Raw genomic sequence first — 19,302 nt, forward strand, 5'->3', positions numbered from 1 at the left:
CTTTAAAAACAAAAGAAAAAAGGAAAAGAAAAGAAAAGGAATTTACATTTAAGATTTTACTCATTCTGTGGACGATTTTATAACCATTAACCGAGAGAGGGCGCTAGATAACAGCTAAAAACCTAACCTAAAGTTCTTTGCTTTAAGGTCTCCTGAAAACATGAAGCGCATATCCACAAATTCAAGCATTAACAACATCGACAGGCTACATTGTTATCACTGACAATACCATAGAAGACTACATCAAATAGAATCATCTGCCTTTAATTTGTGTCTACAGCATTACCTCCAAATGTACTTCTCATAATAACTATTTTTTATTATAGAAATATAATTACAGTGGTCGTCGGTCACTTATAAATGTCCCTGGAAAGAAAAGCTACACATCAGCACAACACATAAATGTCTCAGTGGTACAGAAGTGGTGCCAGTGTTCCTCCGCCTTGCACATAGTGTGAGAGAGGATGATGGTGATGGTGATGGTGGGCGTTCATCATCTCACATCTAAGCGGAGTTGAAGCTGAAGCTGCTGCGCGTCACAACCCACACACACACACATACACTCATAACTCTGCGTGACCTGTAATCATGGAGCCCTAAACCTGTGTTCTGGAGGATCTAGACTCATAATACCAGACTGAGCTTACAGGTGCCTTCAGAGACGCCAAATTATACCATCAGGTGGAAGCTGTGCAGGACTTCGATTAGTTGATGAAAAAAATGTGGATCTACGCAAGTGTTTTAACTTATCTGCTTCTTTTGACCAGAGATGCAAGATCTTTGAGTAAGGTAAAGAGATTTTCATGTTTACATCGTATTTCGTACAATTGCATTTACGCACAGCGTGTGTGTTTGTATTTGTGTGTTGCCAAATACGGTTTTGCAATTACCTGTTAGTTAAATTATTTCATCAGTTGCGTTTTTTTCTTTTTTTTTCCGCCCATTTATCTGTGATTATTGCAATTTGTCTTATGGCATTCGTTCGTTGCACATGATGTTTTTGGCAGATTTGAAGACAAATCCTGCCAATTTAAGCACAGACAACATTTTCTTGGTTTTGTAATAGTTCTGGATGGATGAGAGAGTTATTGGTGTTTGTAGGATTCGTGAGATTTTGAAACGAAGTTCATCAGGGGATTTTGAAATGACGTGTTCGGTAATCAGTGTTAATGAAACATGAAATTCCACGAGGTCAAATGTATAATGTTAATCTGTCTTAATAAAGGATGAGGGAAACGTGAAATCTAAATCATTTTTGCACTGTAAAAATTGGATCTAAAATAATCTAATAAAATAAAAATAAATAAATAAATAAATAAGTAAATAAATAAATAAATAAAGTGTGTTGTTTACAGTTAAATTCAGAATTATTAAACCCCCTTTGAATTTTAAAAAAAAATATTTTCTAAATGATGTTTAAGAGAGCAAGGACATTTTCACAGTATATCTGATCATATTTTTTCTTCTGGAGAAAGTCTTATTTGTTTTATTTTGGCTAGAATAAAAGCAGTTTTAATAATAAAAAAAACATTTTAAAGTGCAAATTATTAGCCCCTTTAAACCTTTTCTTTTTTTCCATTTGTTTACAGAACAAGCCATCTTCATACAATAACTTGCCTATGATTGCTCTAACCTGCCCAGTTAACTTAATTAACCAGTTAAGCCTTTAAATGTCACTTTAAGCTGTATAGAAGTATCATAAAAATATCTAGTAAAACATTATTTACTGTCATCATGGCAAAGATAAAATAAATCAGTTATTAGAAATAAGTTATTAAAACTATTATGATTAGAAATGTTTTGAAAAAAATATCTCAGTTAAACAGAAATTGGGGAAAAATAAACAGGGGTGCTAATAATTCAGGGGGGCTAATAATTCTGACTTCAATTGTATATTATATGCAATTATTAAAACTGAAATGCTGCCTTTTTCCACACTTTAGAATGTGTACTTATTATTACAATAACAGGCAATTACAGTGAAAATACAGACGATTAAGTAACACAAACAATGCAAATATTACTTTTTGCACAAAAAGAGAATGACTCATTTTGTCATTTGTTTCAGTATTACAATGTTATGGCAATGAGAAAGAAAAAGATAATAAAATAATAAAATTAAAATAAATAAATAAAAAAGGAGTGAGGGGGGCACATGAAATAACACAAATGAATGCAGAAATAAATATGGCTTAAATTGCCTTAACTTAATGAGTTTTACAGTACTCAGTTGGTTTGAGTTCTCTTCATTTATCAGGTTTTACTGTGCTCAAATTGCTTCATTTACTCAAATAGATTAAGTTCACAGTAGTCATTAAGATTAGTTTTTGAACTTAAATGGTTTGTTGCAATTGGTTTCCTCAAACAGTTTGAGTTACCTTAACTTTTTGGGTTTTACAGTGTGGGTTAATACAAAAACCTGAATTAAGGAATTGATTTTCTTTCATGTAAAACCCCAAAATAATATGTTTATAGCTTAAAAAAAAATCACCTCAAACCTTTTGGACAATTATAAGTATTCTCATCAGACAATAAAGATTTAACAAAGGGACATTCCTAAAATATGTGAGCAACAGACTTAGAAGAAGTCTGATAGAAAGAAAATTTGTATAATATATAACAATATATATATTGTTTTGCATCAATTATTAAATTGATCATTTGATTCTTCATTTTATTTGTCAAATAATACCCAATCAATATTATATTTAGAGCAAGAATCATTTAGTGATATATTAAAAGACCCAAAATATTAAAGAAATATGTTTTTAAATCTTTATACATTTCATTCTCACAAATGTTGTTTGAATCATTACTTGTATTCAATACAATGAAAGAAATGGTGTCTACAAATAAATAAATAAAGTGTGTTGCTTATGTTTGTAATATAGGCAACTAAAAGTACTGCCTTTTTCACACTTTAGAATGTGTACTTATTACTGCAATAACATGCAATTACAATGAAAATACATAACATTAAGTTTAATACGAACAATGCAAATATTACTATTAATAATCATCACAAGCTTTTTTTCAACATTGATAATAAGATGAATTGTTTCTCGAGACTGCAAAAATGGCAACTTTTCTTTATAGGGTTAATATATATATTTTCAAATATAGTCAATTCATAAAAAAATATTAGTTAAGTAATTAGTGTTTTACTGTATTGTTTGATAAAACAAATGCTGCCTTGCTGATCGTAAATCATAAATAATATTACCCAAAATACCCAAATTGATTATATTATATTATTTTATATTATATTATATTATATTATATTATATTATATTATATTATATTATATTATATTATATTATATTATATTATATTATATTATATTATATTATATTCAGAAGACATTATTTCCGCTCGAGGAAATGTCTACAGTGATGTTTACATCCTCGCAACAACACACCATTAACGCTAGACACTATGCATGTAAATTATCAATTTTACCAAAGATAAATACTTACAGGTTGTGGCTCACAATCCACAGCTTGAAGTATTTTTTAGCCAAAACCAGCACTGAACTAGGAGATGTCCTTTGTCAAGTGCTAGCTATATATTTTTTATAATTGGCTGGAACATAGCTGAAATTAAATTGTAAGCACTTCTCTTTTTGTGTCGTGTCCTTTGGAAGTGACAAAATATGAAAACAGAAGAAGCTATGTGGAAATAGCAGTGTTTTGGACACCATTTTAGCTTTCTCTGCTAACATTACAGCACCACTGGCCACACCCTGTTGCTGCCTACGTTGTATCCGCGTGGTGAATGTGTGTAACCGGAAGTGTATTTGATCTCACTAACCCGGATGTATTTTTTTGTAGTCCCCAAACTTTGTTCGCTGTAGGCTTTGCTAAGCTAACGCTGTGAAAGCCAATGTATCTTTTTGCGTTGAACTTTGTGCATATTACATTCAGAGATGTGTTTATGTTCACACAGCTACATTACACATCAACTAAAGTTTAATATATGCTATCGTAGTGGACCACCCCAATAAACATATTTTAAATTATTCTGTTTGCTAAGATGCACTGCATAACAGTCCATTTCCAGTCCTTAGATTTGATTGTCCAATCAGAGAGCTCATATTCAGTTCACCAGACCAGGAATGTTTACTTGCATCACTCATGTCTGTTTCCAGATCTGTGTATTTAAGTAGTGCAACAGGACTGTAAAGCCCAAATGGGGAAAAGGGAAGTTTTCACAGCCTGTTTCACAGACAGATCACACAGAATAAGTCAAACAACACTTAACAAATGAGCTTTCTCACACAATCTCCCCTCCCAGTGTGGTAGGCAGCATATTTTGGCACATATGCCCTGGCCTAAATTACTCCTGGCACTGCCAGAGCATTCCAATCTTTAATCCTTGAGATGGCATAGTAATATAATTTAATTGCCATTTTAGACCTCTGACCTTACTCTAAATCCACTCCAGTGTTTTTGGACTAACACTGTGAGAAATTACCACAGTATTAAGATGCCTGTTTTAATAGTTTACATGTACTATAAAACACATATTGAATCATTAAAGATAGTTCACCCAAAAATGAAAATCCACTTATAAACCTTTATGAGTTTTTTTCTTTAGTTGGACACAAAAGTAGATATTTTGAAGTAAAGCTGAAAATGTGCAACCATTGACTTCCATAGTAGGTCAAACAAATACTATGGAAGTAAGTGGTTACAGTTTTTCAGCTTTCTTCAAAATGTCTTCTTTTTTGTTCAACAGAAGAAAATCATGAAGGTTTGAAACAAATAAAGGATGAGTAGATTAATTTTTGTTTTGGTGAACTATCCCTTCAAAATCATACACAATTACATTAAAGCCAAATAAAGCCCATCACCAACACTCAGTAGTTAGTACTGTCACCTCACAGCAAGAAGGTCACTGGTTCAAGTCCCTGTTAAATCATTTGGCATTTCTGTGTGGAGTTTGCCAGTTCTCCACATATTAGCGTGGGTTTCTTCTACGGTTTCCCCCACAGTCCAAAGGCATGCAGTAAATCTAAATTGGCAGTAGGGAATGTTAGTGTATGGATGTTTCCCAGTGGGAAGGGCATCTGCTGTGTAAAGCACATACTGGATAAGTTAGCAGTTCATTCCACTGTGTCGACCCTTGATGAATAATGGGACTAAGCTGAAGGAAAATGAATGAATAAAGACTAACACAATTAAATCTCCTTACATTTCCCATGAAAACAAAATTCTTTTTTTTTATAGTATCAATAAGTTTAGTCTAATATTAATAAAATATTATGTTAAGAATATAATATTAGAAATATAATATTAAATATAATATTAAATTGTAGTATTAAAAACGCAGTTTTTACTTGCAGTTTACCACTTCCTCTGATGGAAATCAACGATTTTCATGACATCACTATGCTCTTCAGCTTCTAATCAGATATTCTGACCAATCAAATGCACTCTAGTATTTGAAGCGTCTAGACAATCAACAGTTGTAATGTGAGGTGATGCTAAACAAGGGAGTGCAGATCCAAAACGCAGATTTATTAAACAGAATGATCAGGCAAGTAACAGTCAACACAGGAGCAAACAGATGCATACGGGCAAGTCAAGAGTCATCGTCATATAACAGGCGGATGGTCAAAAACACAGCAAGACAAGGAAAGAAGAGGAAATCATGTTGTAATGTCACACACATTTTAACAAGACTCAGCAACTTCTGTGTATTTGTGTGCTGACTTTATAGTCTATGTAATCAGTTCATGAGCAGCTTCAGCAGTGAGTGTTTGCAATCAGACAGGACCTAGGCCAGGTGTGTGAGTGGTGCGTGATTGGATCTTGTAGTTCTTTTGCTGCAGATTTGTAGTTCTCCAGCGATCTGCATGGACTAGATCGCTGGTGAATGTGACAACAGTGACACCTAAATTCAAAATTAAATCACATGTAATTATATTATCCTGTATGTTATATGGCACATGCACTGTCAAAAATATCTGTTAATTAACAGTTTTTATACTGTGTTCCATAAGTGTTTATGGTTATGTACAGTTGTGAATTGTACCTCAATCTTTGCTCTGTCAACTTTGATATTGAAAGTCCAACTCTACAGTTTAACAGTCACCTTTATTGGCTTTTAAGTAGTTTGAAACAATATAACATATAAGAAATAATATAAATAAATATGTAGTCACCTTGGAATTATAAGGTTCTATCTGTATTCTGAATGATTTAAAGATATTTAGCTTGATGTTTTTGCATTCCATAGCAAACAGTATGTGGGTAACATTTGTTTTTGTTTAAATAAAAAGTCTTTTTAAAATAAAATAAAAAACTTTTAAAAATAATGTAAATAAGTAGTCATTTAATAAGAATATGTCAATAACTCAATTTTTATTAAAATGTCAGATAGAACCTTATAATTATATGGTGACGAAGTGTGTAAAATAACAGAAAATGATGTGTTGGCAGTTCATTACAAGGATTTTGTAAGGCATTACAAGGGTTTTGAATATATAACACCAACCTATATATGATGTGAACCAATATATGATGTGAAACTAATAAAAATGTTAATAAAAGCCACTTTTTTTACTTTTAAGTAAAAAAGGTTAAAGTTTTTAAGGTTAAAGGTTGTTGGAAGAAAGACCAAGGTCCAACAAAGCAATTCAAATGCATAAATAACTGGGGAAAAATAAAAAATAAATAAAAAAATGCAGAAAACTGCTAATTTATGGATTTTTTTTTTTTACAATATAGTGGAGAAATGATTCAAACAGTGTAAATAGGATTTCCACTGGGTAAATGAAGTCACATATTTGTTTTAAAACAGATACAGATTTTGTTGTGTTTACTACTGTCATCCTCATTACCCAGTCATCCTCAGTTTGGAAACACTAGATCTGCTTCAGTATAGATGGACTGAAATGCAAACTTCTGAAAATGGAGGCATGGCTATCCACAATTACTCTCTGATTGGTCTAGGACCTCCTGGTTGGTCTGATTGGAATATTGTGTTCCCTGATTTATCAATCCCCACTCATATGACCATTAGAAAACCGTAAGACTGCAGATGTCAATTCCAGCAAAATATGTGAATGCCCTGTGAGGGTGAATGATCATATATCATGCAAATTAGGCTGCATGCTTGGGACAAAGACCATTTGTTTGAAATACAGTAAAAACACCAGTGTGGACAAGGAGCATTTTCATTATAAAATGCTGTTTTAAACTGAAAGTTCACTAGTGTTAGAAGATGAATGAAACAAGTAATAAAATAAATTAATCCAAAACTCAGATGCTTCAAAACGAATGAAGTAATCTGTCTTTTGATGAGACAGGATTGTTTTGTTTTATGAACAAATTAAATTTAGATTTTTTTCACATATAAAATTTTTTCCAGTGACCATAAATGTAATGCAAAACATGCAAAAATAAACCTATAGACTGATTTCACGCAGAGGCCATTTTTAAAAGTGAAATCGAGGCTGCGGTGGGAAGAAACCCAGAAGTATCGTTGGGAGTTACATAGGAACGTTGTGTACCTGGCTGTATATCTTACCAGCGAAGAGAAAGTGACAGAAATTTATCATTTCACCATCTTCCGAGTGACCCGAAGGTTCGTTCTGAATGATTGGTGAAAATAAAAAGGGATATCAGAGCTCAATTTTAGCTAAGTTAAGGAAAATGGCACTAGTTAGCTAACATTTTCTTTCCCAAACACACGTTTCAGATGCCATTTATCAAACTGGAGTTAATGAACTGATTCTTTTACTATATTAGACTTTTCACGATATTGAATTAAAAGGAAAACCGTCAATTTCCCGCTAAAATTTAAGGCACTGTTGATGGCTTTCTTAAAACAGCGCTGATTTGCCATTGTGTTCACGTGCTCAACAGAAATGACTGCGATTGGCCGAGAAGGTCATCAGTTCACCCTCCACTGTTTATCGAGTACAAACACAGACGAGCGATCTGCTTGATGACTCGACTGATCTTTACAGCTGCTTCGTGCTCCAGTATCTGTGTATCTGTGTTTGCAATGGGTGAAGAGCGGTAAACTGATGAGCACTGGTAAATACTATGGTAAATCAGTGCTGTTTATGAACGCGCTCAGCGGCGCTTGAATGTTAGCGGGAAATGGACGTTTTTAAAACTTCAGTACCGGGACAACACTATTAGAGACAACACGAGGGTGTGCTACAGAGAACTGCAGTGTTTTATCACTCACCGGGTTACTAAGGCTAAAGCAGGAAAGCGTCCCCAAGGTGTTTAACTAGTGCTATGAACTGAAGCCTAGGAGGACACTTGAGCATATTACTCTTAAAGAGATAAAGTAAACTTACTAAATGATATAAAAGTGATGTTTACACCATTTCTGCATTTTGAAATCTCAGCAACAGCCGGAGGCTTATAGTCCACAGCATGTTACTGCAATGTTTACAGTGCTGGTCCTATACTTTCGGGTTTCTTCCCTCCATTGGTTCTTTAAAATGGCGACTGCGTGAAATAAGCGTATTGGTTCTTGCAGAAGCTCAAATGTGTCATGTGACACACTAGAATGAATCTCAATTCTGCAGGTGGGCTGTGAAATGAACTCTCAATATTATAGTATAATTTTTGGATTTCATTGTTAATATGCTGTATTAAAATTATCAAAATAATGGTCTTTCTCCTGCTCTCTGATTGATTACTTCAAACTTAGTGCAAAAACAGCCTCATGATCCCATCTGCAGCTAGTTCACATAAGGCTATTCATTCACAAACTATGCGTGAAGTGAAAGTGAAAGTCTTTCTTTGTGTATTTTTGTGTGAACTATTTAATATAAAAGCATAGTTGTCCAAATTACTGTCCTGTGAGTGTTTTATAATGGTCGTGCAACCATACAGGAGGCTTAGTGGTGTTTCTGCCATCGAATGTAAAATAAACTTACATATAAGCTTCAGAAGCGCTCCAGCGGAGCTATTCACTTTTCCTGTCAGTGATCTCCTAATAATACCCAGCTACAAACTCAACCGCCATCGACGAGTTTCAAGAGATTTAGGGTGTTTTGCTGTATTTTACATTTGTCTATATATTTTGAATAGTAGATGTTTAATAGCAGATATTCAGTCAGTCCAATTTAAAGCTAAAGCTGGTATTTTGCAATCTCCCTGTTGACCTGTGGTTCTCTTTAAAGGCTGATTTATACTTCTGAGTCAAACACCGGCGTATGCTACGGCGCTGATGCATAGCCCCTCACTGTGGCCGTCGGCGTCACTGACGTGCACCTCTCAAAAAATGTAACTACACGTCGCAACAACACGTAGCGCAAGCTCTGTGATTGGTCGGCTTGGAAGCGCTGACGAGTCGGGGCGGGACCGAGAGCTGTGCGAATGGCGCGAACCCAATGTAGCGATTGTTTACAAGTGTGGAGTCCCGTGAAGGAGCTCCGGATGGAAAGTTTTGTTTTGTGATTACCACATAGTTAAAGTTGCTGCACGTCCGCCGGTTCCAGCCTCAAAATGAGCGAGTTTGAGCCACTTGTACATCTCGGAAGTGTTCAGGAAAAGAAAAAAGCAGCGAAGAAACTCGACACAGAGGAACATTTACACCTCACTGCCAACTAGCGTTTCGGAAGTGTTAATGCAGACCAACAGAGACAGCCCGCAGAAGTAAAAATGCACAGCCACGCGCGTTGCCTGCGCCGTGGGTTACGCCGGTCACTTGACGCAGAAGTATAAACCAGGCTTAAATCTGTGAATGATTTTTTTTTTATTATATATACTTTTTTTAATATATTTTTTTATTGAAGTTTGAGAACCCCTGCTGTTAACAGTGTTCAATTAACCATGTTTTTTTCCCCCAATGTGAGCCAAAATGAAGTCTGGTAATTATGTAAAGCAATAATATCTCTTCAGAAGACCTCAATTAGAGCCTTTGATTCACATGGATTGTGGGACAGGACATACAGTTGAAGCAAGAATTATTAGCCCACCTGTTTATTTTTTTTCCAATTTCTGTTTATTGAAAAGAAGAGTTTTTTCAACACATTTGTAAATTTGTAGTTTTATTAACTCATATAACTGATTTATTTTATCTTTGCCATGCTGACAGTAAATAATATTTTACTAGATTTTTTTCAAGACACTTCTATACAGCTTAAAGTGAAATTAAAAGACTTAACTGGGTTAATTAGGTTAACTAGGCAGGTGAGAGCAATTAGGCAAATCATTGTATAATGATGGTTTGTTCTGTAGACTATCGAAAAAATATAGCTGAAAGGGGCTAATAATTTTGACCTTAAAATGGATTTTAAAAAATTAAAAACTGCTTTTATTCTAGCCGAAATAAACAAATAAGACTATCTCCAGAAGAAAAAATATTATCAGACATACTGTGGAAATTTCCTTGCTCTGTTAAACATAATTTGGGAAATATTTAAAAAAGAAAAAAAAAAATCAAAGAGGGGCTGATAATTTTGACTTCAACTGAATGGGTTAGGAACAGGAATCTCAGATTTTACTAAAATATCTTTATTTGTGTGCAAAATATGAATTCAAGTTTTATGGGTTCAGAATGACTTGAGAATAAATAAATTATTTTTTATTCATTTCTAGATAAGCTAAGCTTTGTTTTTTGGCTTTTTTTTGCATCTGCTTTACACTTTAATTATTTATTAAAGCTCAGCTGTGTTGTTATTGCATCTGATTCTGCTATTACAAGCAGAGACAGATGTCCCTCAATAAAGTTTTTGGATAGACATCACGGCCGTCATTTCCTTAGAAGAAAAAAAAAAGCATGACATTTGTTTCAAAACTCACCCTGGTTGGGTGTGTGAGTGTGTTTTGGGCTCAGTGCCGAGTATGGTAATTGGAGTCGAGTTCTGCTGGGGTTAAAAACAATATATGTCTGCTTACACAGCTGTAGTACTTAAGAGGAACCTGGGCGATCCCACAGAAACATGCACAAGTCTCTTACGGCTGTGTGTGTGTGTGTATGTGTGTGTATGTGTGTGTGTGTGTGTGTGTGTGTGTGTGTGTGTGTGTGTGTGTGTGTGTGTGTGTGTGTGTGTGTGTGTGTGTGTGTGTGTGTGACAGCTCTTGACTCATTGTAAATGATAGCCACCAGCTTGGTAACCCTAACTAATTGTGTTATGTTGTGATTTTTTTAAATCGTCTTTGTTGTTGGTTGAATGTGTCAAAAGGTGAAGAGGTTAAAACAGCATAGGCAAGGCTGTGAAAATAAAAACCTGTTACTATTTGGGATAATTAGCTGAAAATATTGTGCAGGCTGAAGGAAAGAAAAAATATATAATTTCATGACACCTTTGAATGCTTGCGTCAAGATACCAAATTTACGTACCTAATCTCAAAATGTAAAAATACATTTCTGTAATTGAAATAAAGATGGTAAGAAGAACTAAATAAATCAGTAACAGCACCCTAACTACTAAAATTGAAAGAAACTTGAACTATACACTCATAAAAATGTCTTTGCAGCGTGTACAAACTACTACTGAACCTACTACTGAGTTTTTCTTATTTTTAATGACAATTAATTGTTTTATGTTCAGTCCATTTGGAAAAAAAAATAAGTTACCTTAATCGATTAGTGTTGGGACAACATAAAGGAATTGTGTGGGACCTAGCGTTTTTTTTACATTGTAGCTTGTAGAATTATTAAGTGAGGGAGAGAGAGAGAGAGTTTAAGTCAGAATTATTAGCCCCTCTGAATTATTCGCCCCCCTGTTTATTTTTTCCCCCAATTCAGATTTTCCCAAATCTGTTTAACTGAGGGAAGATTTTTTTCAACACATTTCTAAACATAATAGTTTTATGATGTTTAACTCATCTCTAATAACTGATTTATTTTATCTTTGCCATGATGCCAGTAAATAATATGTTACTAGATATTTTTAAGGCACTTCTATACAGCTTAAAGTGACATTTTAAGGCTTAACTAGGTTAATTAGGTCAACTAGGCAGATTAGGGTAATTAGGCAAGTTATTGTATAATGATGGTTTGTTGGACAATCGCAAAAGAAAATAGCTTAAAGGGGCTAATAATTTTGTCCTTAAAATGATGTTTAAAAAATTAAAAACTGCTTTTATTCTTGCCGAAAAAAATAAATAAGACTTTATCTAGAAGAAAAAACATTATCAGACGTACTGTGAAAATTTCTTTGCCCTGTTAAACATCATTTGAGAAATATTTAAAAAAGAAAGAAAATCAAAGGGGGGGCTAATAATTCTGACTTCAACTGTATGTGTATGTATATATATATATATATATATATATATATATATATATATATATATATATATATATATATATATATATAAACAATACACCAAAAAGTGAACTAAACTATGTACTAATGGTAACGAGTGCAAATAGTTCTTAAGAGTAACAACAAGGTATGTGGACTTTTTGCACTATTATTAGCACAGCATGCCAGGAATGAGGATTCGCTGTGATGCCAGGCAGGAAAATTTAATACAGAAGGGATGCATAAACAATCCCATAGTTAGCCATGAACGATCATAGGCAGAACAGAGAGAGAGAAAGATGGAGGGATGAAGAATTATAGGGTTGATGTTAAAGGAGAACAAAGTCAGCCGCTGTTTTGTTAATATCAGCCTCTATTGGTTGTAGTTTCTTGGGACATTACCTCACACAGTGCCAATCAAAGACTCAAGTGGTTCCTGTTTATGAAACCGTCGTAACACTTCTGCCGCAAGATTTAAACTAGGACTAACCGGGAACATCTGCGTCCCATTTAATGTTTCACATCTTTTACCGAGCCGTCACGGTAATGATGGCCATCATAGCTGAAGACCTGTCATATTTTTATCCAGACCAGACACCAAGCCTCAAAATGCGGCAACAATGCCAATGTTCTTTTATAGAGAGCTTTACATAAGAGCTGATCCTTGACCTCGGTGTGTTTAGTGAAGGAACAGGAAATACATTGGTTGGTGTGGTGAGTGAAATCTGGACCTTTGGTGGCCTTACTGTTGGCAGCTACTGACCGTCCAGCACTATTATAACTCATGGTCAGCCGCTGCAGATGATGTTTGGTTAATGTTTATTCGCCAGCGTGAACCTAGGCTATTTGCAGCAGCTTTGCATGAAACATTTGGGTTTCTCGGCATTCGTTTTCAAGTGCTTTCTGCACCCTCTGTTAAATCAACAAATCATCGTTTTTTGATGTATGTTTTCAACAGATGTTTTTAAGGCTATAAAATGGATAGTTGTGATTCTAAATTGTGAGAGAATAAGCTATGTTCAAAGGCATTACACAATCTTTATTTTTGAGAGCTGTTGAATGTTTTATTCTGATTGGTACAAGACGTGTAGTTTACAGCTTTAAATGGAAAAAGAACTACAGCCATATAAAGTATTGTAAATGTCATCAAATTTCTAATAATTTAATTAAAAACAACTGAGAGATGTAAATGTATTAAGTTAATCCAGTGTGTGTGTGTGTGCGTGTGTGTGTGTACACTACCCAGGGCTGGATTAACCAATGGGCATTATGGGCACAGGTCTAGGGGCCAATGCTCACTTGGGGCCCCTGCGAGGGGGGGGGAAATACCGATTTTGTAGTGTCTATTTAGGCTAAGTGCAAATAGCGCATAAGCAGTGTTGGGCAGTTCCGTCGCTACAAATAGTGACGCTACTAGCTTAACTACATTTCTTAGTAGCTTAGCAGTAACGTCGTTACTTTCTAAATCAAATAGCTTTTCGGTAGCAAAGCTATTTTATTAGTCAAGTAGCGCAGTAGCGACCACGCAAGCTACATTTACAGATCGCGGATGACGCCAATGACATTCACAAAGCTGTGAGGCCGGTGTCTAGCTGATGAAAGTAAATCCATATGATGGCGGGAATTACGATTTCTTCGTCTTCTTCTTTTGGTTTTACGGTGTTCGACAACAAAGTTTTTGGTGCGTTACTGCCACCTCTGGTGAAACTTGCATGATGGAAAGATGACTGAGGGAAAGGAGTTATTTCTGAAGCAGGATTCCTTGTGGCCATACCTCAAGAAGTACATGTTACAATGCAATAACTTAATTTCTCATGTTGTGCTAAAAAAAAAAAAAAATAGTATATATATGTAATGTTTATATAATGTTTTAGCTGTTATATACTATAATGTGTTTCTGTTTAGTACTGCATATTACTTACTGTAAATAACTGAACTGAACTATAATGCCTCATATGTTTCATTGACCGTTTTATTGATCACTAAGATATGATTGACTTGGATTTAAGTTGCATCGAATTAAAAAAGAAAATTGTAAAAATACCTTAGATGTAGCTAAGCTACCTTTGACAAGTAGCTTTTAGCTTAGCTTGCTACATTTTCCAGGGGGTAGCTTTTAGCGTAGTTAAGCTACATTTTAAGCAGAGTAGCTAATAGATTAGCTCACTACATTTTTAAGTAGCTTGCCCAACACTCAACCAGTTAGTTGAGCTTAATTGACAGAGACAACATAACTCAAGAGTGCTACAGATAGTAGTGTGAGTGGCGTAGCTTGTAAAGCACATGGCAACATGTTTTGATGTGATCAATCATGAAGCCGGTTCGAATCCAGCGTCTGATATACACGTTCTTCTTTTTTTCCCCACTACATTACAGATTTTGCCTACTCTTTATCATGAGAAAGACAGGTAGGAATCATTAATAAGTGTGTGTCTTATGGAGGACTCAGATTTTCATTTACAATTGCATTTAGTCATTTAGCAGACGCTTTTATCCAAAGCGACTTACAAATGAGGACAAGGAAGCAATTTACACAACTATAAGAGCAACAATGATTAAGTGCTGAAGAACTTATTCATAGAACTGGATATTCAAATAATATGGATTATAAGTTTGTAGAAGTTATACATTAAAAATACCCTTAAATATAAATTTTAGCACTGCTTTAGTGAACTTGAACAAGTATATTACAGTTTTTTACAATTGCTATGAAACTTTTATCAATACATTTAACAGGTTTCCTAAACTCTTAACACAGTTAGCACAACATCCGTCTTCGTGGGCTATACAATTAACACATTTCTTGTTGTTTTGACACAAAATGCATCCAGTTAACACAAGTTTAAAATGCTTTAACTTCTTTTACACACAAGCACAACCAAGAACAAAACAATGTAATTTTACAGTCAAATTTACAAATGCTTTAACACAGTATGTCAGAACAGATAACACCATGTTCTAAACAGAAATTATATAGGATAAAGTCAAAGTGAACAGCTGTTCTAATTGTGAATTGAAACACAAATATATTCCCTGTATTTTATTCAATTGCCAATGAGAAACAGCATATTGCGGTTATATAAATAAATAAATGAATTTATATATATATATATATATATATATATATATATATATATATATATATATATATATATATATATATATATAACCGCAATATGCTGTTTCTCATTGGCAACTGAAAAAATAAATAAATATAAATATATATATATATATATATATATATATATATATATATATATATATATATATAACTGCAATATGAGTCTCTCATATATATATATATATATATATATATATATATGACAGCTGATTCCCATCTAGAAAGCACACTCATGTCTTGTTTTGGTTTTTCCAATCACATGATCATATGTTCTAATAGAGGACTCTTGAGGTTTTTGAAAGGAACAGTGAGCGCATCAAAGAACTCTGTCACCAATACGTCCATGTAAGATTATGCAATACAGTCATTACTGTACTATACACAGTGTGTTTTGCAGTAAACTATTCTTTAAACCTGGAGTTCATTAGTATATACAGTAGATATACAGTACAGCATTTGCATACACTGTGTCTAATTACTTTCAGAGAGTCATGAAGTTAGAGGCCAATCAAGTACCACATGAAATTTTCAATGTTGACAAAGCTGGGGATGTCGCCGTAGGAAAAACATAATAGGCCAAAGGGCCACAGTTACCGTGCCGGGCCACAGAAGATATCAAGTATAATGTGGATGAGAACATGTGGCAAAAGACCGGGCAGAATAGAAGATTACTTTGTTATTTTATTATAATTGTGGTGCTTTTTCTGTTTGCAGTGATGTCCTTCTTCAAAAAAAAGTCTGTACTGCAGCAATTCTGTGTCTGTATTTTTTTTTACATAAACTGTAAATTTTATTAAGCAATTTTTTTTCTTCGTTTTATATAGAATTTTTGCAGTAAAAGAAAGAAAATGCATGCAATTACTTAACCCAACGAAACAAAACTGTAACGAGACTTCAAATATAAGGGCAGAGCTGACACATAAACTAATAGAGTTTCTGTAATGTCAGCTGATGATAGTGTTTTTATTGTCAGTGTGTTCTGATTGACTGAATGTTTATGTTGGAAGAGAACATGTGTTTGTGTTTTGAACAATAATTTCATTTTGAAACATGTTTGCAGTGTTTTGTTAGACATGGTGTAGTGTGTTTGTTTATTATTGTATTTTGAAAAGTAGTTTAGAGGTTTAGTTTATAATGTGTGATTTTGAGCATGAAATTAACTGTTTTGCCAATTGTGTATTTTAGGTGTGTTGCTGCGTTAAGAGTTTAGCAAACTTGTTAAATGTATTGAAAAAAGTGTCATAGTCATTGTAAAAAACTGTAAAATCCATTAATCAGTTGTATTAGTATTTTTTGTATGCTTTATATGCTTTAAAAATAAGTTAAAACTTTGTAGACTAGAAATAAATGTTCTGTATATAATTTATTTAAAAATGTGGGCAATACATTATAAATTAATTTAATTTTAAAAATATTATATTAATCTTATTTTTTAATTCAACTACAAGGGTGCGGCCAGGTAGGGGGGTTACAAGACATTGTGCCCAGGGGCCTCTGAATTCTTAATCCGGGCCTGACACTACCAGACAAAAGTCTTGCCGCTTTTCTAAGTTTTAGAAACAGCAAATAAAAACTTGACTTCTATCGAATCATCAATAGTCGATCAGTCAATCATTTGGTATATGAAAGGCAAAGGCCTCCAGATTATGCTTATTTTACTAAAATAAAATGTGATCATGTCTTTTAAAATTAGGACAGTAAAGTCTGACTTTCCTCAGACAAAAGTTTTGTCACTTAACACAAATAATGTACAGTAAAGTATATAAAGTCATGGTGCAGTAGAAAAAGAATTAATATTGTGCATGACTTCCATGAGCTTGGAGGACTGCATCCATACATCTCCAGACTCAAATACCTTATTAATAAAGTCATCTGAAATGGCATAGAAATTGTTCTTGCAGGGCTCCCAGAGTTCATCAAGATTTTTTGGATTAATCTTCAGTGCCTCCTCCTTTATCTTACCCCAAACATGCTTAATAATGTTCATGTTTTGTGACTGGACTGGCCAATCCTGAAGCACCTTGAATTTCTTTGCTTTTAGGAACTTTGATGTGACCCTCTTAGTATTGGAAAAACAAAAGTTGGATCCAAGATGGCCAACATGGTCACCACCCATCCTGAAAAGTTTGCCCCCTCATAAACACTAATGTGCTACAAACAGGATGTTAAAATCACCAACCATTCCCATTTTATTAAGGTGTATCCATATAAATGGCCCACCCTGTATTATAAGCACATTTTTAAGCTGTATGCATTTTTAAGCCGTACACGTTGATTCAGAGAGCATAAAGTTTATATCTACAGTAAGAAAGGCTATTATACTGCTGTGTTGAAATATTGACAAGAATTTGCTAAAGTATCACATACGATCTGTTATTACCCTCAGAGCTCACAACAGGTTTGTATCAGTAATTATTGTTAATATCTGAGAGACTCTTTTTTTTTTTTGTAAGTTGCTTTGGATAAAACTGTCTGCTAAATGACTAAATAAATAAATGGTTAGCACTGTCACCTCATAGCAAGAAGGTTGTTGATTTGAGTCCCGGCTGGGCCAGTTGGCATTTCAGTGTGGAGTTTGCATGTTCTCCCGAGGTTCGCGTGGGTTTCCTCTGGGTGCTCCTGTTTCCTCCACAGTCCAAAGGCATGTTGTATAGGTGAATTGGATAAACAAAAAATGATCGTAGTGTATGAGTGACAATGTGAGAGTGTATGGATGATTCCTGGGTTGGGTTGCAGCTGGAAGGGCATCCACTGCGTAAAACATATGCCAGAATGGTTGGCGGTTCACTGGTAAATAAGGGACTTAACCAAAAGAAAATGATTCAACGAATAAACACTGAACCTGGCAACCATAAATGGCTAGATTTATGAACTATGGGTGTGTCACAGTCAGCTCCCTAGTTAGTCAGTGCACTATCCAGGGAGTCAAACAATTCTTTCAAGATCATTCCAGTTCGCTGAATCATTCGGTACATAATTCTTATAATGCACTAGAAAATCAAGTGATGATCGCACTTCCATGCAGGATAAACAAAACAAGTCACACAATTCAAATCAAAACAAATCATGTGTCCTGCAATGCTACACAGCTTCGTTGATTATAAATAATAGTCATCTTTTAATTCACAAACATGCAATCCTTTTGGAAAATGAGTCATCATGGTCCCGTTGTGGATAAAACATTTCCTGTTGTCTGAGTTCATGTTCAGAAAGTGAAGTAGAAAAAGAAATAATAAAGATTACTTGCAAACAGCTGCTTATGATTACTTATAGGTTTATAGATTTTAATAAGTAATGGTCAGAAAAGGCATGTTGTTTCATTAGTTGGTTATGCTTAACAGTTATGGTGCATTATTTCACACATATTTTGACTATTTATTTTTACAAAAGGTATTGAAATGGCAACTAAACACTTTACCTATGCCTTCCTTTAAACAACTTTTGTATTTTTTTTATAATAAGAAGACATGCTTGCAGATAATCAGAGACAAGTAACCTGTGTAGTCATAGTCTTACAGAGTAGAAACTAAAAAACAATGGAAGTAAATGGCTACCCATTTCCAACATTTTTCAAAACATCTTTTTTTGTGTTCATCATAAGAAAAAAAAACTCAAATAGGTTTGGAATAAATGAGGGGTGTGTAAATGATGAACTATCCCTTTAAGTAGTTAAAAAAACAATCTTTTTTGTTCAACTAATTATATTTAATATAAATTCAAAACAATTTTACTTAAAGGGATAGTCCAGATTGTATTTTTAAGGCTTGGTTGTGTTTATAAGATGCAAAGCAAAGTGTGCTCATGCTTATATACAGCTACTCTACTAACATGAAAACGACTGTCATAGTTCCTAGTTTCTCTAGGATTGATGATTGGTCAGCTAAAGTAATGTGCTGTGATTCGCGAATCAGCTTCACATCACCAGGAAGTGTCTCTTTTATAACATTAAAGCGCCTTT

General features: G+C 34.1%; 1 protein-coding gene across 1 annotated transcript in view; it reads left to right on the top strand.

Annotated features, from left to right (window-relative positions):
- The first annotated feature begins 550 nt into the window (after positions 1 to 550).
- The window catches only part of olfml2a (olfactomedin-like 2A), a 61,165-nt gene continuing 42,413 nt past the window's right edge, over positions 551 to 19,302 (top strand). The window contains exon 1 of the mRNA NM_001126472.1: positions 551 to 789. Within this exon, the coding sequence (NP_001119944.1) occupies positions 712 to 789 (78 nt within the window). The 5' untranslated portion in view covers positions 551 to 711. The remainder of the gene's footprint in view (positions 790 to 19,302) is intronic.

The sequence above is a fragment of the Danio rerio genome, chromosome 8, assembly GCF_049306965.1.
Source record: "Danio rerio strain Tuebingen ecotype United States chromosome 8, GRCz12tu, whole genome shotgun sequence".
Lineage (NCBI taxonomy): Eukaryota > Metazoa > Chordata > Actinopteri > Cypriniformes > Danionidae > Danio > Danio rerio.